At 42.4% G+C, this 23,648-nt stretch overlaps 1 protein-coding gene across 1 annotated transcript in view; it reads left to right on the top strand.

The window, feature by feature from the left end:
- The first annotated feature begins 5,138 nt into the window (after positions 1–5,138).
- The window catches only part of STK17A (serine/threonine kinase 17a), a 34,677-nt gene continuing 16,167 nt past the window's right edge, over positions 5,139–23,648 (top strand). Inside the window, exons 1-2 of the mRNA XM_083378616.1 lie at positions 5,139–5,400; positions 14,966–15,178. Coding sequence (XP_083234742.1) covers positions 5,243–5,400; positions 14,966–15,178 — 371 coding nt within the window. The 5' untranslated portion in view covers positions 5,139–5,242. The remainder of the gene's footprint in view (positions 5,401–14,965; positions 15,179–23,648) is intronic.

Below are 23,648 nucleotides of genomic sequence, written 5' to 3'. Positions count from 1 at the left end.
AGTAGTAGTAGTAATAATAATAATAATAATAATAATAATAATAATAATAATGGGACCTGCTCAGGCAGGAAACCCTATACCACAGGTCTGCAACCCGCGGCTCCGGAGCCACATGCGGCTCTTTCAGCCGTCTCCTGCGGCTCTCGGTCCTCTGCCATGTGCAGTCCAAAAAAAAAAAGTGGGACTAATAAAGTTCAACCAATCAATTCAAATATGCAGGGCAGGTGCATATCTCGCCTTGGCTCCACTCTTCAGTCAAACCCTGTTCTGCGCATGTGCGCATATGCGCACATATTTTTTGTGGCTCCCAGTTTTTCCTTTTGTGAAGGAACCGGTTCCAAGTGGCTCTTTCACTGTTTCAGGTTGCTGACCCCTGCCCTATACCATTTCAGGCAGATGGCTGTCCAATCTCTTCTTAAAAACCTCCAGTGTTGGAGCATAACCACTTCTGGAGGCAGGTTGTTCCACTGGTTAATTGTTCTAACTGTCAGGAAGTTTCTCCTTAGTTCTAGGTTGCTTCTCTCCTTGACTAGTTTCCATCCATTGCTTCTTGTCCTGCTTTCAGGTGCTTTGGAGAATAGCTTGACTCCCTCTTCTTTGTGGCAGCCCCTGAGATATTGGAACACTGCTATCATGTCACCCCTCACCCTTCTCTTCATTAAATTAGAAGACATACCCAATTCCAGCAACCGTCCCCCATATGTTTTAGCCTCCAGTCCCCCAATCATCTTTGTTGCTTTTCTCTGTACCCTTTCTAGAGTCTCAACATCTTTTTTACATCGTGGTGACCAAAACTGGGTGCAGTATTCCAGGTGTGGCCTTACCAAAGGATTGTAAAGTGGTATTAGTACTTCACTTGATCTTGATTCTATCCCTCTCTTAATGAAGCCTAGCACTGTGTTGGCTTTTTTGGCATCTACAGCACACTGCTGGCTCATATTGAAGTGATTGTCCACTAAGACTCCGAGATCCCTCTCACAGTTACTAGTATTGAGCAAGGTACCACCTATACTATACCTGTGCATTTGCTTTTTCCTGCCTAAATGTAGAACCTTACTTTTTTCACAACTGAATTTCATTTTGATAGATAGCACCCAGTGTTCGAGTCTGTCCAGATCCTCCTGTATTTTAAGCCTATCTTGTGGAATATTGGCTATTCCTGCCAGCTGGTGTCATCTGCAAATTTGATGAGCTCCCCATCTATCCCCTCATCCAAATCGTTAATGAAGATATTGAAGAGCACTGGGCCCAGAACAGAGCCCTGGGGCACCCCACTACACACTTCCTTCCATGTAGATGCAGTTCCATTGAGGACCACACGTTGAGTACGGCCTTTCAGCCAGCTACGAATCCATCTGGTGGTGATGCTATCTAACCCACATTTTTCTATCTTATCAAGTAGTAGGTTGTGATCTACTTTCCTGAAGTCCAAGTAAATTATATCTACAGCATTCCTCTGGTCCACTAGCTTTGTCACTTGGTCAAAGAATGTGATAAGATTTGTCTGGCATGATCTGTTTTTTACAAACCTATGTTGGCTTTTAGCAATGACTTTGTTTGCATCCAGGTGTTCGCTGATTTGTTGTTTGGTTATCTTTTCCAGAAACTTCCCAGGTATTGAGGTCAGGCTGATAGGTCTGTAGTTTCCTGGATCTATTTTTTTCCCTTTTTTGAAGATGGGAACTACATCAGCTCTCTTCCAGTCCTCTGGTAGTTCCCCAGTGCTCCAGGATCTTTGAAAAATATAGTTCAGTGGTTCTGAGATCACGTCTGCCAGTTCCTTGAAAACTTTGGAGTGTAATCCATCTGGTCCTGGTGATTTGAACTCATCTAGGCTGGACAGGTGTTCACTTACCATTTTTTTGCCTATCTTAACTTGCGTTTCTATTCTGTTTTTTATGGCACTGTTTTTGGTAGGTTGGACTGTTTTTTCCCTTTGTGTAAAGACAGATGTAAAAAATGAGTTAAATAGTTCTGCTTTCTCCCTATTGCTTGTCACCTTCTTGCCATTTCCCCCCACTAATGGACCAATCATTTCCTTAACTTTTTTCTTGTTTCTTATATGTTGAAAGAAGCTTTTTTTGTTATTTTTGACTTTGGTTGCAAGCCTTAGTTCATTCTGAGCCTTAGCTTTCCTCACTTCATCTTTGCAGGCACCGGCTATTTGCTGATATTCTGCCTTAGTTATGTGCCCCTCTTTGCAATTTTTGTACTTGTCCTTTTTATCTTTCAATTTATCAGAGAGTTCTTTATGCAGCCATGCTGGTTTCTTTTGAGAGCTGTTATTTTTATTTTGGTATTGTACTAGACTGGACCTTTATTATCTCAGTTTTCAAAATTTCCCAAGCTTCTTGTGTTGTTTTCCCCTTTAGGATTCTCATCCATGGAATTCTTCCTATGGTTTCTCTAAGTTTATTGAAATTAGCTCTTTTAAAGTCCAAGACTCTAGTTTGGCTGTGTTCTATTGCTTGTGCCTCCAGAATGTTGAATTCCAATATGGCATGATCACTTCCCCCCAAGGTTCCTGTGGCTTCGACATTTTCTATCATCTCTGTTTGTGAGAATTAAATCCAATATGGCTAATCCCCTAGTTCCCTTCTCTACTTTTTGGGAGAGAAAGTTGTCTGCTAGGTTTGTCAGGAATCTGTTTGATCTTCCACTTGGTGCAGAGGTTGTCTCCCAGTTGATATCAGGGTAATTAAAGTCCCCCATTACTATTGTGCTGTGATTCTTACATACCTTAGTTAGCTGACTAGCAAAAAGTTCATCTATTTCCTCTGCTTGGTTGGGCGGCCTATAGTATACACCTATGGCAATGTCATTTTTCCCCCTTTTATATAGACCCAAATGCATTCAAGTTTACAGTTTTCGTCATTGTTGTGTGTATAATATAGTCCAGGTAACAACTTTAGAAAAGCAATGTTTGGAGCAGTTTGGCTCAGAATTTTAAAAATAAATAAATTCAAATACTCACTTGGGATTCCGGGAACAGTCTGTGGCAAGACACATTTGATATTGTGGAAAACATAACAGCTCCAGCCAGCATAGAAACAATCACCTATGCTGACCTAAAAAGAAGACTCAAGGAACCCAGGTTATCAGTCATCGCCTGGTGTCACGCATTTGAGCAATGGGACCAGAGGGCAGGGGAGTCAGCAGTGGAGTTTGTGGCAGCCCTTTGACAAGCTTCCCGCAACTGTGAGTTCCCTGATATAGAAGACCATCTCCAAAACAGGCTCGTTTGCAGGTAGTGAAACAGAGAACTGCAACAATGTCTCTTCACCATCAAAAAATTGAACTTCCAAGATGCTCTGAAGGAAGTCATGGTTGAGAAGGCTCCTGGAGGAGCAATGAAGACTCTCCAGACCCCTAAAACACACATCAGCCTCTGCAGCTGTCAACCTCGAGACCGCTGAAGGCTCCACAGAATCCAGTGAGGACAAATAGGTTGAGCGGCTGCGACAAGAGCCACCCCGATGGCCACGATCCTTGGAACAAGCAGCTCCAGCATGGAACTGCGTGAGCTGCGGGGGTCAGCATCAATGAGCAGAGTGTAGATTTCACACAGCTGTATGCTGTGCCTGCAGAAAGCAGGGCCACATCACCAAGGTCTGCCGAGGCCAGCGGTGGGACACGAAAACCCCAATGCAACAGCCAAGAGGAAAATGGTCCCCAGGGCAGATCCGAATCAAACACTGTTTGGGAAGACTGTGGATCCAAAGCACAGGAGCTAAATGCACTCTCAAGCAAAAGATTAGGGTACAGCTAAGGCTTCAAGGCATCCCCATGCTCTATAGAGCTAGATACTGGATCTGCACTGTCCATTATCTTCTCTAAAACCTTTGATCACATCTGCAAGCAAAGCAGACAGTGAGTTCCGTTTAAACCATCCAGTTTGGTGTTAACGGACTTTCAGCACTGTAGAGTCCCCATAAGGGGGGAGGACATCTTCAATGTAAATTTCAAGAAATTTGAAGGTCCCCTCAGTATAGTAGTGGTGGAAGGACAATGCACCAGCCTCCTAGGGCTGGACTGGTTCGAAGCCCTGGGCATCAGCATTACTTGGCTTGGAGGCAGTAACCGTGAGAGGGACTTTGGAGTCCTAGTGGACGATCACTTAACTATGAGCCAGCAGTGCACAGCAGCAACCAAAAAAGCTAATACAATCCTGGGTTGTATTGTATAAACAGAGACTAATCAAGGAGAGAAGCAACCTGGAATTAAGGAGAAACTTCCTGACAGTGAAGACAATCAACCAATAGAACAGCTTACCCCCAGAAATTACTGGAAGTCTTTAAAGAGACTGGACAATTACCTGACTGAGATAGGACCTCCTGCTTGAGCAGGGGCTAGACTAGAAGACCTCCAAGATCCCTTCCAGCTCTATTCTATTCATAGGCAAAGCAAAAATAATTCATTAAGGGGGACGTGGTGTCAAGTCTTTTTATAGGTTACAGAAGCAAATGATACATTTAGTATACATGTCATAATATGTCAGAAAGCAAGTGATCATACAATAAAAGACATTAATGACATGTCAGACTTGAACAGGAGAAAACATTGATTCTGGATACCGTTCCATGGGTGGCAAATTTATGGATTTCATTAGTCTTGTAATGGCTTGTATCTCTTTTAAAATTTACAAGTACATTCATGGACTTTCAGAATACGCTCTCTATTGTTTAAGGCTGAAATGACAAGTTCTTGCATATCAAAGGAAAAGTCCATGGAGAAAAGCATGTTTTTCTTTCGCTAATCTCCAATAGTTAAATTTTGGATCGTTTGCTCCGAAAATTCCTCCCTGTTTGAAGATTAATTGCGGATTTTGAAACACGCATGTGCGGTAGTGCCGTCGATTTTTTTTTTTTGGCGCTATATCGCTAGATGGCGCTGTCCGTCCACAAGCCTGCCGAGTCAGAACGGTTACGGCTCCGGCGTCATTCTCGCAGCACGCCCCACCCTCCTTTTTCTTCCCTGCAGGTAAGGCGGCTGGGCGGTGTCATTTCTAGTTAGGACAGGAGGAGTCCGAGGGAGGGAGTAGCGGTTGTTCGCGGCTCTCCGCCGTGGCTGGGGCTGTTCTCGGAACGGCTGCCATCCGCCCGTCGCTGCTACTTCGAATTACTAAGTGAAACGCGAGGCAAGGCGGGTGCTTTGGCTTAACAAGCGGAAGGGAGGTAAGAAGAAGGAGAGAAGCCGCGGGCACTGCCCTTCTCGCCATCGTCTTCTCGGACTTTCATTGGCTATGAGTCCGGACCAAAAGCCGCCGCCGCGGTCTTCCCGCAATAGCCGAGCGCCTCCTCAGGGGCAGCGCAGGGGGCTCCTGACTGAGATTCAGACGTCCCTTCTCACCGAGCCCTTCGAGGCCCGCTATACCCTCAGCCCCGGCCGCGAACTCGGCAGGTAAGGCGGGCAGGGGAAAGACCCGGACGGTGCAGAGGGCGCTCTTTTGCCTCCGCCTGTAGTGTGCTAGATGGTTTGGGTCCTGAAATTACCCTGGGGTACTTAATGGCAGCGGAGTCTCCGCCGAGATGTAGCAAAAGCGAGAGACCTCGAGAGAAGAACGGGAAAAGACGGTGAGGGACAGGCGGTGGAAAGAGGGCGGGGAGCCTTATCAAAGTCTCCTTATTCGGGGAGAAGACCAAAATCTCCCCGCGACGCGCTTGCCACAGCCCACTGTCAAGGTTGTGCCCGGACCCTATCCACTTTGGACGCAAGATTACTTTCCTCAAACGTCTAGCAACCCAAACCTCTTTTTTGCACAACTTTTCTTCGGCTTTTCCTTACCGTCTCTAATTGTCCGTACTGGAACACCCAAACATAGGTGTTCTTCATCTTGAGAAGTCTGTAAACGTGAGCAAGGCTGTCTCCTCCTGCTTATGGAGACAGGTATGTAAAATGCAATGGGGCTTTCACAAATCTGTATATTTCAATGATTGAAGGTTAATTATTAAGCATTTTTGAAGTAGAAAAATGTAACTTGCTAGTTGTATTATCTTTAGTCTTAAACAGAGACAAGTTTTTTCTATGTCTAGAGAAAGGCATCTAATATAAAAAGAATGCTTTATATGGCAGGGCTCCCCAACCCCCGGTCCATGGACCAGTACCGGGCCACAGCATGCCAGCAACCTGGCGGCACAAACAAGCAAAGCCCCATCCGCTGGGGGGGGGCAGCATGTAAAACCATGCCCCCTCCAGTCTGCGGAAAAACCTTTCTCCATGGAACCGGCTGGGGACCTCTGTTATATGGTATTATATATTTCTTTCAGAGGGATCTCTAAAAGTGTGTGATGTCAGAAACTATAACAGTCTGATCAGGAACTTTTCTCTCATTTGCTTTAAATATCCAAGTCAGGTTATTCTTTACTGATTCAAACTTTGTTCAGGCCTTCAGCAGTTGTCTAGTCATTAATGCCTATGGACCTAAGACTCTTGTTAATTAAAGTGCTAAAGATAGAGACAACCTTGAGAGGGTTTAATCTGAGTCAGAAGAAATAAATACAGCCAGCATGGTATTTTTAAAAGTTATTTGTAGGGATCAAAGTATGGCTTTAGTTTGTTTAAAAGATTATGTTTACATATTTCAAAAGAAGATAATGTTTGTATATTAAAGTTACTCATAGACAATATTTCCATACATGTTTTTGTGTGTGGGGGGTTATTTTTTAATTATATATGTGCTAATATAAACACACATTTCATTTGGTTATCTGATTTGCTAATTGATCGTGCTGTCTATTTTTTGACATATTAAATCACTAAAAAAGTTAAACTGATGCACTACCACTTTATAGCATAAATAAAGCAGAAGCATAAATAAAGGTAAAATGATCTTTGATACTGGAAATGATATACATCTTACTAAAGCAAATTATAACGATCATGTATTTGAATTTCAGACAAGTCTACAGTCAGTTTTATGGAACAACTTAAATTTTACAATGCATGGTTATTAAATTGCTGCATAATAATTGATCTTTTGTGGATACCTAATAAGTGACAGTTCAGCTTCACATAAAGTTTAAGAACAGATTGACCTAAGCTATTGGCCATGAAATGATCATGTTTTGCTATTAGAATTTTAACTTAATCTATACATTAATACATTATTTGTATGGGCTAAATTTTAACATGTAGGAATTCATGTTACAGTTGTAGAAAGAAGTTAAAATTATATATAGAAAGCTGACAAATCAGTGTATGTGTAAAACTAACTTGTAATTCATCAGTTATAATTTATAGCTTGATATCTAATAGTTACCACTTTATGACAAATCTTAAATGTATGTGTTTTGATGATTTATAATATCAGTTTAGTAGAAGTATTTAAATCTAAAATAGTAAGAGTTTTATTAATTAGTAAGTTGAAAGTATGTTGCTTTTACTTCCTTACAAGTAAATTGAATGGAAACTCTGTTACATTACTGATAATTTCAAACACACTTAATATTGCAATAATAGCATAATAAAGCAATCAGTGTGTCAGTTTTCCAGATGGAAGTAGAGATAATTAAATAAAAATGACACATTTTACAACTTGAATTTGGCTCACTACTTTTCTGTGGCAAGTAAGAATCTCTTGCCTCGTCACAACTACTTCTAGTATTTTCTTTCTTGGGATTCTTTCTTGGGGTTTGATAATGAAATATGGAAAAAAAGTAAAAAATAGAGAAATTGGAGGCTATCTAAGAAGAACAGGAAACACCAAATAAGGATAAGGGAAGCATAGCTAGAATATCACAGAAAATATATATATTAGCCACTACAATCTAAAGTTAACTCCATCCTTTCACATTGCCTGCTCACCATTCCTTGTTCTTCACTCAAATGACCCTATAACTCAATTTTTTTTAAATTCAGATTACCTGGGAGAAGATAAATGGATGTTTAGATGTGGATTATTATAATATCTACATGGAATGAATGAGTGAACAAAGGGGCAATTTCTGGGGAAAGAGAAAAGAAAGAAAGAGAAAAAGAAAAAGAAAGAAAATAAATAAATAAAAGTTCTCACTGTTAATATGCAAGCCACAGTAATTTCCCATAGAAAACATGCAGTCCTCATTAAAAAAAAGATTTTGTACTCCAGATTCAAAGATAACGCCTCGAAATGCGAAGCGTATAAATTTAATAAATACATATATATATGTATGTATTTAAGTTATAGTTTTGCATTGGTTAGTTTTGATTATATGCCTAGGTTAAACAGGTATATATCACACTGTGATAAAATATAATGTAGTTGTTAAGCTTTGGTTTCCACCTGCACCTGTAGAAGTTCATTTTAAGTCTGTGTTTCTCTTTCTCTTTCATAGTATTGTTGGGAAAATATGTGTAAGCACTTATCAATTTTTTTTAAAAGTACACCAAATGTTAAATACATGGAAATCAGAGCCATCTGCCAGTTCCACTCAGTAGGCACAGTCTTTGCATGCGGGGGTAATTTGTCAACTGCTAACCTCCCCGTCTCCTCGGCTGGGAGTCTCGTTGGTGGATGTAGACTCTGCTGCCAGGCCGCTGTTGTGCTGCCCCTGGGTCTGTCTTTCACAAGAGTCTTGAGCCAGTGACTGGTTCACTAGCCTCCGGTGCAGTTGGTCGATGTGCCAGTGGAGCACTCAACCGTCTTCTAGGACCACTTCAGAAGAGAGTGACCCTGACACCTTACCAATCACAGCTACCACCCACAGTGCCCCTTGACTGTAATTCCATGCCCAAACCTGGTCACCAACTTGCAAACTTCGTGGTGGTTTTGGCTGTGCTGAGTCTGAGGCAACTCAGTCTGGATGCAGCCGATCTAGCTTAGTGATTAAGAGCTGTCCCCATCTAAGTTCTGCTGGGCTTCTGCCCGTGGAAGTGCAGGGAGTCATGCATTGGCAGAGTAAAAAGTCTGCCAGCCTGTGCTGCCAGTCACCGGTTACAATCCTCTTTAAGGATTCTTTGGCAAATGTGGCAACTATGTACTTGGGCCTCAATATCTTTATCTAACCCCAGCCACCATAGGTAGCTTTTTGCAAGTGCCTTCATCTGGACTATTCCCGGATGTCCCTTGTGCAGACACTCTAAAAACCTGGGCCTCAAGGAGCTTGGGACTGTGACCTGACTCCCCCAAAGAATGCAGCCTTTGTGAGCTGACAGCTCATCTTTCCTCTTATAAAAATTCTGAAAGTTTGGGCCCGGACTGATGTCCGGCCATCCTGTGTACACCCAGTTCAAAGCGTGACTTAGCATCTTGTCGGAGGCTGTCTTGGCAGCCACGTCCCCAGCATAAAGGGGAGACTCCAGCAAATCCTGGAAAGCCATGATGTGTGCAGCCGGAGCGGGGTCTGGCTCTGAGTGTGGCAGGGGCAGCTTGCTGAGGCAGTCTGCATGGCCCATTTCCCTGCCCAGTTTGTGAATTAGCCTGTAACTATAGGCTGAAAGTAAGATGCATCCGTGGGGAAAGGATCTGAGATGTTTGTCCGAAGTGTACAGGCTCAGAAGTGGCTTGCGGTCTGTGAAGACTGTGAATGGGTGGCCATACAAGTAGACATGAAATTTTTTGATACCGGCCACTATGGCCAGTGCTTCCTTATCTATTTGGGTGTAGTTGCATTCTGCTGAAGACAGAGTCCTTGAATAATAAGCTATGGGAGCTTGCCTCCCGTCAGCCATAAAATGGCTCAACACGGCCCCTATTCTCTACGGAGATGCATCATATGCAATGCTGATAGGCAGCTGTTCCTTAAAATGTGTCAGTACTGAGTGTGATGACAGCAGTGATTTCACTGCCGAGAAACTTTTCTTGTGCATGCTCGTCAACTGCCACTGTGCTTTTTTGTCCAAGAGCCTGTGTAAGGCTCTGCGGCCTTGTGTGGAAGAAAGGCATGATAAAAGTTGAGTAGCCCTAAGAATGCCTGAAGCTCCCACTTTGACTTAGGACTGGAAGCCTGCTGAATTGCTTTAAGTTTGGATTCAGCCGGATGAATGCCTGTGGTATCTATGCGGAAACCAAGGAACTCGGTTGAATCTACCCCTATTTTGCATTTCTCCCTCTTCAGTTTCAGCCCCGCTTTGCGGAAACGCTGAAGGACAGCTTTGAGCCATTCTGCCAAGATTTCTACTGACTCCCCAGGTAATGAGGACATCATTGGAATAAAAGCACACACCTGGAATGTTTTTTAGCATGTGCTCCATCACACTCTGAAAAAGCCCTGGGGCTACACTGACCCCGAATTGTAGGCATCTTACCCTGAAAGCTCCTCTGTGGGTGACTATGGTCTGAGCTTCTGCCGTGGCATCATCCATGGGCAGTTGCTGGTAGGCTTGGACCAAATCTAATTTGGCGAATATGCAACCTCCCTGTAGAGACGCCAGAATATGGCTGACTACAAGGACCGGATATACATGTTGTTGAAGTGCTCTGTTTATAGTGCACTTGTAATCTGCACATATGCGCAGCTCACCGTTGGCTTTAAGTGGTGTAACTATGGGTATCTCCTACACACTGCTATCTACTGGCTGCAACATGCCTTGTTGCACCAGCTTGTCCAGCTCTGCATCTATTTTTGGTTTGAGGACAAAAGGCACCCTGCGAGGCTTGATCCTGATTGGGGTTACGGTTGGATCAAGGTAGAGGGCAATTGGAAGTCCCTTGTACTGTCCTAAGCTAGGGCTGAAAACATCAGCAAATTCCTGGCAAACTGCCGACAGGTCCGCTGCTTGCATTCTGTTAATGCCAGTCACATGGATGCCCAGGGCATCGAACCAGTCTAAGTTGATGAGGCTTGTGCGGTGGCCTTCAACTACCACAATGTTCAGGGGACCCTCAAACTCTTTGAATTGAACCTTGAGTGTAGCTTCTCCCTTAACTGCTACGTGGGAATTTTGGAAATCTGTTAACACAGACATGTCAAACTTGTGATGTCACGTGACATCATGCAACATATCGGGACAATTTTGCCATTGCCGGCAATGAGGTGGGCACGGCTTCCACATGACGCATCTGGCCGATGGGCACCTGTTCTAAAAACTGGAGCAATAGCCAACTCTGTTCTGCCCTGACGCCCCTGTACCTTTCCTGGGGAATTCTTCGTGTTGAACATCCCTCTGGCGACCTTTACAGATGGTGGCAATGTGGCCTTGTTTGCCACATGCCCAGCACATTGCTATACAGAACCTGCAATCCGAATGCCTGTGTCTGCCTTTACAGCCCGCACATTGAGTGAAGGGAACTGCCTTCTCAGATGGCCACTGCCTTCTTTCTGGCAGCTTCCACAGCCAGTCAATCTCATTGTCCATGTCAGGATTGTCAGCTCTTTCGGCGTCCTCATGGTGGACGGGTTTTAGGCTGGGAGTGTTCTTGGAGGGACGTAAGGCTTTGATGGCTCCCCCGGCAGCTTCTTCGGCCATTATCACTTTCAGGGCATCTTGGAACGTCAAGGTTTCCTTCGCAAACAGCTTCTGCTGAAGGTTCCTGTTCCTCAACCTGCATACCAAATGGTCTCTCAGTCTCTCTTCAAGTTCTGTGAAATTGCAGAGCCGGGACGCCTGTCATACCATGGCTATAAATTTGGCAGCAGACTCTCCTGTTTGCTGCTCCCTTTGTTCAAACGAATGTCTCCATGCAATAATGGAGAACTTCGACTCAAAATGTTCCTTGAGCTTTTTCTTGAACTCAAAGTAGGAGACCGACTCTAGTGTAGCTGGAGCGACTAAGTTTTCGGCTATATTGAACGTCGCCTGGCCACACATCCCCAGTAGTGTTGCGGCCTTTAAGCCATCTTCGCTAACTTTGTTAGCCCGCAGATAGTTCTCAACTCATGAGACGTATGAGCTCCACCTCTCGGGATGTGACATGTCGAAATCCGACAGCTTGCCGACCTTGCCCATGGTTACCTGTTGCTGACCTCTCAATGCCTTGTGCTGCTAAGGGCTTCTGTGTTAATCCTGGGGACGGATCCCTTAGGATGGGGTTGCCTGCAGTGTGGCTTGCTGGCAGGCAGAGGGGGAAACATGGTTCCTACCAGGGCACTGATGCCTGGTCTTATCCCTAGTGACTTTTGGCTCTCTCTTCCTCAGCAGCATATCCCACCTTCGTCGCCACTGTTAAGTATCGGGATTGTTGAGGCATTGACGAGGTGGTGGTGAAAAACAACAACACATTTATTAAGTTAACACAGAAGCAGCACGAACTGCTGCTAAGCTTCTATTTATATGGACCACCGCTAGGCGGCGGCCAATGGAATTAAAGCTCAAAACACAAGTAACAACTCTGGACACAAGCAGTAAGTTTAAACAGACACAGTAGTTAACAATAACGGTTTGAAAGTATTTTACACCAATACATAACACGTTGGCTCCATCATTGTTATTTTTCCATGCTATGGGTCCCTTGTAGAACATTCTACACCCTGAAGTTAAGCTTGCTTCTTCCCTGATATCATTTAAGAAGTCTTTCATGTATGTCATCAGGTCTGGAGGTCTTTGGGAAAAAGACATTTTTAGATGGCTTCACTCTGATTGACATTCTTGTTCTGTCTATGGAATTTGTATTTTTTTAAAAAAATGATAGAGTAAGGGGGGAGAGAGAGAGAGAGTGCAAAAGAGGCACATCTTTGGAATGTTCCACAACATAAATATAATTAGGTAGTGGGGAGAGAGAGAGAGATTACCACTAGAAATCACCATCACTATAAATTTTGAACTTGGAAAAAGTTAAATAAGTCAAACCCCACCCTTGAACTTTCCAGGAAAGTACATCAAAGGATTGATCCATGTGAAGCTTCTGCTAAATCATATCTACTTGAGTTAAAGCAAGAATAACAACGTTTAATATTGTTAGAAGCTCATTCATTCTATGCAATCCATTCTGGACTGGTACATAGTAGTTGGAACATCTGTAATTTATAAAGCATAATTAGTGTTAACATCATAGTATTGATTGTTATCAAGGAAATAGATTTATAATTAGACACAGCAGAATCTGGATCTAAAATTTGTACACCATTTCCATTTTTATTTCAAATAGATGACTCAGAATTTTCTTGATGTTTAATAACAACAATCACATACTAAATCTTTCACTGTTTTCATTATGCCTCTCTGATTATGATTGCCAGTGTAACAAAAATGTTTCTATGGAACTGTTAAATACAGATTTCATACGGATCAAATATCTAAATCAGAAAACAATAATTACAGAAGAATTTAATTTTCTCTTCCATTTTATTTCCTATATTATATTTATTTTTTATTATTATTTTCGTTTATACAAAACACAAGTAATAATTTAAAATATTTTAGTGTTTCCTACCCCCAAATATAGTAACGTAATGTAATGAGATCAGCATTAATATATAATTTTTCCATCAAGAATAGGACTTCTTTTAACTTTGACAATTATTATGAATGAATAGTATTTAGAGCAGGGGTGTTAAACTGCCTGTTTGACATGTCTGATTTAGAGAATGATAGTCAAATTAATAAGCATCAAATGAATTTGGAAGAACCTTCGAATTAAGTTTGTATTAAAGGAAACAAGAAGCCAGACAATATGATTTCTGCATGGTTTATGTTTAACTAGATGCTCAAATAAAAAAAAAGAATCACAATGATGAAATGAGAAAAAGTTACATAAGCTCAATAATCAAAGAAAAATATACATTTCTACATTTAATTTAAATGTGGGAAATTTATTTTGTTATTTTAGCTGTTGTTTTATTTAATAGAATTCAAAAAATCCCATTGGTGATGGGAGTCTTTATTTCTTTGTTTAGTACTGTATGGGTTTCTTCTCAGCATATAGTTCTCTTTAGATATTTTTTTAAAAAACAATATACTCCATCACAAAATACAAGTATATTTACCTATTTAGCATACATGGAAAAATACAAACATTAAAAAAACATTAATTGTAACACACTTTTTATGTTTACCAAAATTATATTTACAAGAAAATAATTAGAAAAAGAGTTATGTATTACTGTCTGAAATTAGTGGACAACATGAGAAACTATTATTTAATCTTCTGATTTTGTACTGCACTAAACTGATAGCCTATTAATTATTTTTCAACTCTTTCAAATATTCATTTTATACATTAAGAGTTGGTTTTATGGACACTATATGAATTTGTAGTAAAAATATATAGCAAACCAATTGTAATTACCCTTTTATAAGAGAAAAATCTTTGCAATTAACAGTAAATTCAGTTGAATTATTCTTTGTCTTGATAGATATACTCCTGCCCAGCAAATCTTTGTCACCAAAGAAGTTATAAAATTGTTTTCACAAGGAAGATATAAAAAATTGAAATATTTAAGATACTGATGCTAGCTGTTGCTTCCATCTTTGCATAGAAGCAGGGATTATGATTGCCCCTATTTATTAAACCTAATGTTCAGCTCAAGAATGGGCAAATTATAGGCCTCATATGCTCCCCAACAATTACTTTACACTACCAGACCATTTCCAGATAATTTTATCAAAATTAAAGTGGATAATGTGATTTGGGCATTTTTGTTAAAATAATTAAAAATATATACATAAAGCTATTGCAAGAATTAATTTTGCCAGTTAAATTCTTCAGATTAAAGTTTTGTTTTTACCTCTTTTGTTTTTACAGTCACATTACATGACATGAATCCTGCCATTCAAACACATGAAAACAAATGACACACAAAATAGCTTCCCAATCCGGATTTTTTTTCGATGTGTTTTGAAGTTATAGACAGACAGATTAAGGCTTTTCTTATGTATTTGAAGAGAAAATTAACAATTGTGCATGCTTCTAGAGAAATATTTTAATTTCTCTGAGTCACAATATCCAAGAAAGTTACTAACATTGTCATCTCAACAATCCTTCTGTGTTTCTCAACTAATTCCTCCCCAAAAGATCTTTTAAAGTTCATTAATTAGGAGTACTCTGGTTGACTGATTATACTTTTAAGTTTGCATTCAGTTTATCTCTTGTCCTTCTTTCCAATTGTAGGGGGAAATTTGCAGTAGTAAGGAAATGTATAAACAAAGAGACTGAAAAAGAGTTTGCAGCAAAGTTCATGAGGAAAAGAAGAAAAGGCCAAGATTGTCGAATGGACATAATTCATGAGATTGCAGTCCTGGAATTAGCACAATGCAATCAATGGGTTATTAACTTGCATGAAGTATATGAGACGCCAACAGAAATTATTTTGGTTTTGGAATAGTAAGTACCGTAATACCTTTTTATGCTTTAGTATAGTATGTTTAGACTTTTATATATGGTTGATGAAATAATTTCAGTTTCCCTCTAATTTATTTTGATTTTATTCTGCTTATCTTTGGAGCTCTGAACCACATCCAAACAGTGAACAAGCCAAGAACAAAGAACATGGGAGAAGATAATATGAAAGTATAGAATAAGGTTTCAGTTTTGGAACAGAAAATTATGCCAGAAAGATTGGAGTTTACTAATATGGTAGCAGAAGCAAAGTGCCCCAGATAAATGACTTGAATTCCTTTTTTGGTAGTATTTTTATTAAGATTTAGATAGAACAATAAAATAAAAATACAAGCTAATAAGGAGAAAGGGAATAACATTTTTGTTTGTGTGTGTGTATATCCTCAAGAATATGATTTCCCACCCTCATCATGACAGATAAAAACAATTTCATAATCTCTTCACCTTCTCTTATTAAAAAATGTAACACTCTTCATTTTACAACACATCCGTTAACAGTAGGCAAATTAAATAAACAAATCTTTTCCAATCCAATTATCAACAAAAAGCCCAGAACTCTAAAATATTAGAATTAATTAGCTGACTGGTTGCTGTAAGTATAAAGAGGGAGATTCCCTTTTTTCTCTCCTTTTTCCCCCTGTATGTCCTATATACTGTTTAATTCATGCTTTCTGTGTTCCTGACTATTTCGTGCTTTTCCTTTCTGTGTGTATGTATGTGTATGTATATGTATGTGTGTGTATGTGTGTGCATATATATATACACACACATATGTATATACATATATGTGTATGTATGTATGATGTATGTATGTATATGTGTGTGTGTGTATATATATATATATATTTACATACATATATATACACACACACACACACACACTATCTTTAATATATAAAATACGAATCCCGGGTACATTCATGTTGAGAAAAATAGTCGAACACCACAATGAATATAAATGAACTGTTTAATAAAGTTATGTTGGCTAACTGCCGATGCCGGAGGTTTGGGAGCTTGCTTATGAAACTGGCTGTTTTTGCGCTCTGCTCATAGAGCGAGTTACCAGTCTACCCGCTTCGGTTGGCTGTATTATTTCTAGTTGTCTCGCATCCGTCCGTGTGCTTTTGGATTCGGGAATTGTTGCCCCTCTCATTGTCACTCTCCATGCCGGTCTCGTTCATGTCTGAATACACATTACTGCAAATTGGCCCCCTAACATCTCTTGTCCTACGGCCGCCCCCCCTGTTGTATATGTGCCCAGTGTCCCGACATAAATTTTTGCATAGGACACATTGGTGATTTACCCCCTTTACTGGTCATAGTTCTTTTCTGTAGCATGGGCCAGCAGTTCAGATCTTGCGCTGGCAGTGCTCATTGCACTTGTAAGTTGTTACGTTGTTCCTCCCACTTCCTTAATGCCTGATAAGCAGGCAGTAGATCTATGTGGCGGTTAACCGAGTGCTCGTCTGACAGCCAAGCCTCCTTCAGCAGTCAGCCGCCCTTGGTGGAATCCTGGGCAATGGCTTCTGCACCTGCAAGTTCAAACGTATGGTTGTGGCTGGCCATATGGGCCCATACCTGTGATCGTTGTTCATGCCATCTAATGGCCAGCTCACGTTCATGAATCCTGGTTCTGAGCCATTTGGTCATCTCCCCAACATAGTTACAGTGACAGTCCTTACATTTCCTTCTATATATCACCGAGGATCTTTCTTCGTTGGAAAGTGGCTCTTTGGGGTGCATTATTTTGGCACGTAGGGTTTGGTTCGGTTTGTGGGCAATACTGATGTTGTATGGAGCTAATATCCATGCCGCTGCCTCTGACACACCATTGACATACGGCAACATTGTCCATGCCATTGGTGTGCCTGTATATTGATTCTTATGAGGCTCAAATGGTTAGCTGTACTGTCTAATGAAATCTACTGGATAGCCATTTCACCTGCAGACATGATATAGATGACTCTTCTCCTTGACTCTTGCCCTGTCAGTGTTGCAGTGAGCATTAACACGCTTGATACAGCCGATTTTACGCAACATAGGATGATTGCTCCTGTAATGCAAGATTCTATCGGTATGCATTGGTTTTTGGTGGACAGTCATATGGAGGGTGCTTTCCGGCTGGTGGCTGACCAGCACATCCACAAAAGCAACTGTGCCATTATTCTCTTCCTCTGCTGTAAAATGAATGTCTGGGTAGACCAAATTTAATTCCCTCATGAACCTAGTGCTGTCTTGCCTCTTGATGATCACAAATGTGTCATCCACATATCTTACCCAAAACTTGAGACGATGCATGGACATCAGTTCAGCTTCAAGTTGTTGCAGGACCACCTCTGTGATGATTCTCAAAATCAGGGATCCCATCGGCGTGCCTTTCACTTGCTCATAGATGGCGCCCTGGTACGTAAAATATGTTCTAAGATATAGGGTCATGAGTTGAATAAGGTCTTCGGTGCGGACTGAGTCCTGGTGTGGCCCTTCCTCTTGTTGCAAGTGGCTCCTTATTACCATGATGGCCAGGTCTTGCAGGATCGAGGTGAAGAGTGAGGTGACATCAAAAGACACCATAACCTCATCCTCCTCTACTCTTAAAGATTTTATCCTTCCCAGGAACTCTTCCGATGATTTCACCATGGTCTTGCTTGTTCTCCACCAGATGCCCAATTCGACCACTTAACCATTTAGCCAATCCCAAGGTTGGTGTACCTCTAAACAACACAATGGGTCGCAGAGGGATCCCTTCCTTATGAATATTCAGAAGCCCATAGAATCTAGCCATGGCTGGGTCTCTGGGGTGTATTGTCTTCAATACGTCATCACTGATTTTACCGTCATTTGAATTTCTCCGCCAATTTATTCAGCTGGTTTTTGAGAGTGGTCATCGGGTCCTTTGCAATTGTCCTCATATACACATACATATATACACATACATACATACACAAACCAAAATAACAAAGAACAAATAATTTCTTTTTTAAAAGGCAATTCACCAAACCTTCTTACTCTGAGTAATAATACATTGGGATGCAAAGCTAGTTTGAATGCTACAGTTAGGATGTCTAAAATAATTATTGTGGTAAGGACTAAAATGTTTTATTAAATGTAAACAATTTCATTTTTCTAGTTATCAGCAAATACAAAAAAACTCCAACTACAATACAGTAATCCTTGACATATGACATAATTGGTACTTAAATTTCAGTTGTTAAACAGTGCAGTTATTAAGTGAGTCATCACATGGCTAGACTCAATTGTACAACCATTTTTATTGTAGTCATTAAGTAAATCACACAGTCATTAAGTGAATCTGACTTTTTCAATTGATTTTGTTTATCAAAAGCTACCTGGAAAGGTCACCAATTGTGATCACATGATCCTGGGATGTTGCAACTGTCATAAATTCAAGCTAGTTGACCTCAGGGTAGTGCAACAGTCGTAACATTGAGGATAAGTCACTTTTACTGAGGAGTCATTACTTTTAATCATTGTTAAACAAATGATCATAAGCCAAAGACTTGTAACAAAACAACCTGACCCATTTTATACCAGCTTTCTATTCCAATCTTTCTTTATAGTTCATACATACAATTGGTAATCCTTGTTACAGATTTCTTTAGTACATTTAACCATCTCTCAGTAAAAAGAAATTATTCCAATTGTCTTCTGGGATTGTCAAAAACAATTTTTCTTTCTCACAGCATGTATTTATACTTTAAAAATAACATCAAGGTCTTAATATTCCAGATTCTATATTCCAACATTTTCTGAGCCCCAATCCTTTAAACATTTACTGTAGTAAAACTTGTCTTGTTTTTTTGTCTTGCTGTTTATTTAAATTATTAAATAATTAAGAATTATAAGAATAGATCTTCACATTAAGGATGGAAGGTTCTCACCTGATAATTACAGGCTTGTCACTTTGAAGCTAAGTTGAAAGGTAATTTCTGAAGGTGGTTTTCAAGAAAATGTGCAAACTTCATGTCCTTTGAAAAGGCTTAATTGTGGCTGGAGCAATTATGGAAAATGTGCTCATCTCCCAACTCCTTCCCACCTTTCCAGATCTCTTCATGAGGAGCAACTATAAGGAGAACAGTTTGGGCAATCTCATCTCCTCTCTTTCTTAAAAGGGTTATAGGAGCCAATCTATGATTGGCTTCCTTATTAATGGCTGCAAATATAAACTCCAGACTGTTTATATTTTCAGAATATATGCATATATAAATATTTGAGGAAAAGCTATACAACAAGGCTAAAAAAATATTTCTGCACTTCTATTCAGGAAAGATTGGAATATACAGAATTATATTCAACTGACTGTAATATAACTGAATGTTTAGGATTTGAAAATTTGAAGACTTAATGCTGTGGAATTACTTTCTCATACACTTGGTATTCATAAATTACACATACTAAACTTACATTTTTTTTCTTGTGGATTATAAAACTCCATGATTAATATATATACAAATGCATTGTGCAACTTGGTTGCATCTGAAACTTACTGTGATTAATGCTTTCTTTCCCACTGCTCAGATTGTGGCTGAAATTATTATTATCTATTTGTTATTTTGAAAAATAACTCAAGATGGTGAACATACCCAACACACCTTCCTCCTCCTATTGTCCCCACAACAACAACCCTATGACGTGCATTGGGCTGAGAAAGAGTGACTAACCCACAGGTTGGCATCCTGCAGCTCCCAGTCCTCCGCCGCCACCATGTGTAGTCCAGAAAAAAAAATGGGACTAAAAAAGTTCAACCAATCAATTCAAACTTCTCACAGAAAAAAAAAAAACTTGTGAAGTTTGAATTGATTGGTTGAAGTTCTTTGGTTTGTGGGACTGCCCACGAACCTCTTTTTTTCTTCAGACTGCACGTGGCGACAATGGAGGAAGAGACTGGAGGACTGCTGGAAAGGTGAGTGGGTCAGTCAGATGGGTTGTGTGGTGGTGGTGGTAGTGGAGTTTCTGAGCAGCATATGGACTTGGGCACTGCCAGACCCCCTCTTTCTTTTCCCCCTTTTCTCTCTCTCTTTCTCTTTCTCTGTGTATGTATATGTGTGTGTGTGTGTGCATGGCACCTCCAAGTCCGCTGATTTACCAGTGAGCCACCGCTGCCTCATCTCCTGCCCTTGCTGCCTCTCCTGTGGAGACACCTTTGCATCTCTCTGTGTCTGTGTGCCACTCAAAGCCATCCTGTAGTGGTTCCAATTGGCCCCAATCCTTCATTGCCAAGCATCCCCATGGAAGTTAGTGGAAGTCCACGGCGCCTCGAAAGGCCAGCCGTGGTGCCTCCAGGTCTGTTGGTTTTACCGGCGAGCCACCACCACCTGCAGCTCTGTACCACCTTCTTCCACTCTGAACCGTGGCCTGCGAGGATTCCTCTCCCCACAGCTGCCACGTCTGTTCATTCATTACCCTGTTGGTGCCGTGAGCTGCGAGCCACAGGGACGCCTTGTCCTGATGGCATCGCTGGCCTGCCTCCGCTGGCTCTTCTGTGCTCCGGCTGTGCCGACGATGTCAGAGCCACGCCAAGCTGCTCGTTGAGTCTGGCGGCATCCTGGAGATGACTTGGGCGATGGCCACGGTCCACACGGTCTGCTCATCAGGCCACCCAGCTTCCTGTCGGACCTGTGGGGAATGGCTGGTAGAGGCAGTGGCAGTCCGGTGTTGTTTTCCCCCCTTGTGAGTGTGTGTGTGAGTGTGTAGGACCTGCAGGGAATGGCTGGTAGAGGCAGCGGCAGTCCGGCATTGTTTTCCCCCCTTGTGAGTGTGTGAGTGTGTAGGACCTGCAGGGAATGGCTGGTAGAGGCAGCGGCAGTCCGACGTTGTTCCCCCCCATTCGTGTGTTTGTGTGTGTGTGTGTGTGTCAGACCTGTGCAGAACAGCTGGTAGAGGCAGCGGCAGTCTGGCCTTGCTTCCCCCCCTCGTTCGTGTGTGTATATGTCGGACCCATGGGGAACAGCTGATAGAGGCACTGGCAGTCTGGCATTGTTTCCCCCCCCCATGTACATGTGTGTGTGACAGACTCACGGGGAACAGGTGGTAGAGGCAGCAGCAGTCTAGCGTTGTTTCCCCCCCTCATCCGGGTGTGTATGTGTCGGACCTGCAGGGAATGGCTGGTAGGGAGGCGGTGGTATGGCATTTTCCCCCTCCCTCCTCTGTGTGTGTCGGGCCCACACACACACACACACACACACACACACACACATAGAGACACACAAGGGGAAACCACCCCGGACTGCTGCTGCCTCTACCAGCCGTTCCCTGAGGGTCTGACACACACAAGGGGGGGGGAAACAACACGGGACTGTCGTCTCCCTAGCAAACCTCCCCTATGGGATGTGCTGCCAGGAGGCTGGGCGGCCCAATGAGGAGGCCGTGCGGACCATCAGCTGAGGCCGGGCCACCTCTGGGATGCCGCCAGAGTTGAATAGCAGCTCAGCGCGGCTCCAATATCATCGGCATGGCTGGAACACAGAGGAGCCAGTGGAGGTGGGCCAGCGACACTGCCTGGGCAAGGCATCCCCGTGGCTCGCAGCTTGCAACACCAACCTTGTGAAGGATGAACTGGCGTGGCAGCTGTGGGGTGAGGAATCCTCGCGGGCCGTGGTTCAGAATGGAAGAAGGTGGTGCAGAGCTGCAGGAGGTGGTAGCTCGCCGTTAAAACCAACAGACTTGGAGGCATCGCGGCTGGCCTTTTGAGGCGCCGTGGACCTCCATTGACTTCCATGGGGATGCTTGGAAATGAAGGGGCCAATTGGGGCTGATTGAAACCACTGCAGGATGGCTTTGAGTGGCACAGAGACACAAAAAGACGCAAACGCATCTCCACAGAAGGGGCAGCAAGGGCAGGAGATGAGGCGGTGGCTCTCTGGTAAATCAGCGGACTTGGAGGCACCATGCACACACACATACACAGAGAAAAAGAGAGAGAGAGAGAGAAAAGGGGAAAAGAAGGAGGGGTCTGGCTTTAAGTGCAGGATGGCTTTAAGTGGCAGAGAGAGAGGCAGAGAGATGAGAGGCAGTAAGGACAGGAAATGAGGCGGTGTCAACCTATGTGCACATGTACAGACTTAAACGGAGGCTTCCAAACCTGACAAGCATACACATGTGGATATCTGCAACCAGTTGTTGCAAAAAATAGAAAAAAAGGGGTAAAGTGGGTGTGACTATTTAAAGACCCCCACTTTTCCTTTCCTTCCTCCACTTTGGCAGTGTTGACTTCTGCTCCTCCAATCCTGGCTGCTCCTCGTGGTCCCTGCCTGCCAGCCACTGCATTCAACTTTTATTTGCTTGGCGGACTGGGGAGAGAGGCGCTCCCCCGCTTCTTTCCACTCCTGCCGTGGTGATTTCTGAGAGCAGGGAGGAGCTGCCTGCTAGGCAAGCCCCGAAAGCTTTCTTCCTCTCCCCGATTTTGCCTTTCTTGATCACCCTCTGATGTAGGCATCTGCTGGGTTTCCTCAACCTCCCCCGCCCATTTTATTTTAATCCCACCACTGCCTCCCTCTTTCGCAAAGCCTCAAAAGATTTGCCACAGCAGCTCCTTCTCCCCATCGGCCTCCTCCTCCTCCGTTCCCTCGGAACCTTCGCGCCAAAAGGTGGAAAGAAGAAAGTCCCAGAGAGGGAGAGCGCAGGGTGGGGGGAGAGCAGTCTTTTCCGAGGGGAGGAAAAGCCAGGAGCCGTCCATACCAGAGGTGGATGGGGGCAGGGCCGGTGCATGTTTTGCCTTAGGCTCCATTCTTCAATCAAGCGCGCGTGCACATTTTGCAGCTCCCATTTTTTCTTTTCTGAGGGAACCGGTTCTGAGTGGCTCTTTCACTGTTTCAGGCTGCCAACCCCTGGACTAACCCAAATTCACCTGGCTGATTTCATGGCTAAGGCAGGACTTGAACTCCTGTTTTCTAGCCTGGTGCCTTAACTACTAGACCAAACTGATTCTTGAATATGAAACAACAGCTCAAAATATTATTACATTAATAAATGTAGTTGTCATTAAAAATATAGTAGCTGACTTCATTTTGCATTTAAATTTATATGTTTTAAATTAATGACTCCCTGGATTAGTCCTATGGCACCTATATCAATTTCCTACTAGCATTCCCTGCAACTAAGAATTGTTTCATAGAATTATAAAGTAAAATACAAATATACATGTTTACAGTATCATCGTAAGGATGTGATAAAGAACCTACCAATAGCTTCATCAAGAAAAGGTAGTTATGGCAGGTTCATTGTTGACTGAGACACAGTTGACATTTATAGTGTTCTTCCTGACCCTTTGATTATATGCCATACAAAGCCACTCTTGCAAGAAGCCTTTATTCTCCCGGACTTAATGAGAGTCCTGTTTTAGTTGTTTCAGATAATATAAGGAGCTTGCCACTGCTAGTTGATCATTACTAAAAAGCAGCATAAAAGATGTTGATGGAGGAGGGCCACAAGGCTGTCA

Source organism: Vipera ursinii, assembly GCF_947247035.1.
Source record: "Vipera ursinii genome assembly, chromosome: Z".
NCBI classification, from domain to species: Eukaryota; Metazoa; Chordata; class Lepidosauria; order Squamata; family Viperidae; genus Vipera; species Vipera ursinii.
This window is presented reverse-complemented; position numbering and strand designations above follow the sequence as displayed.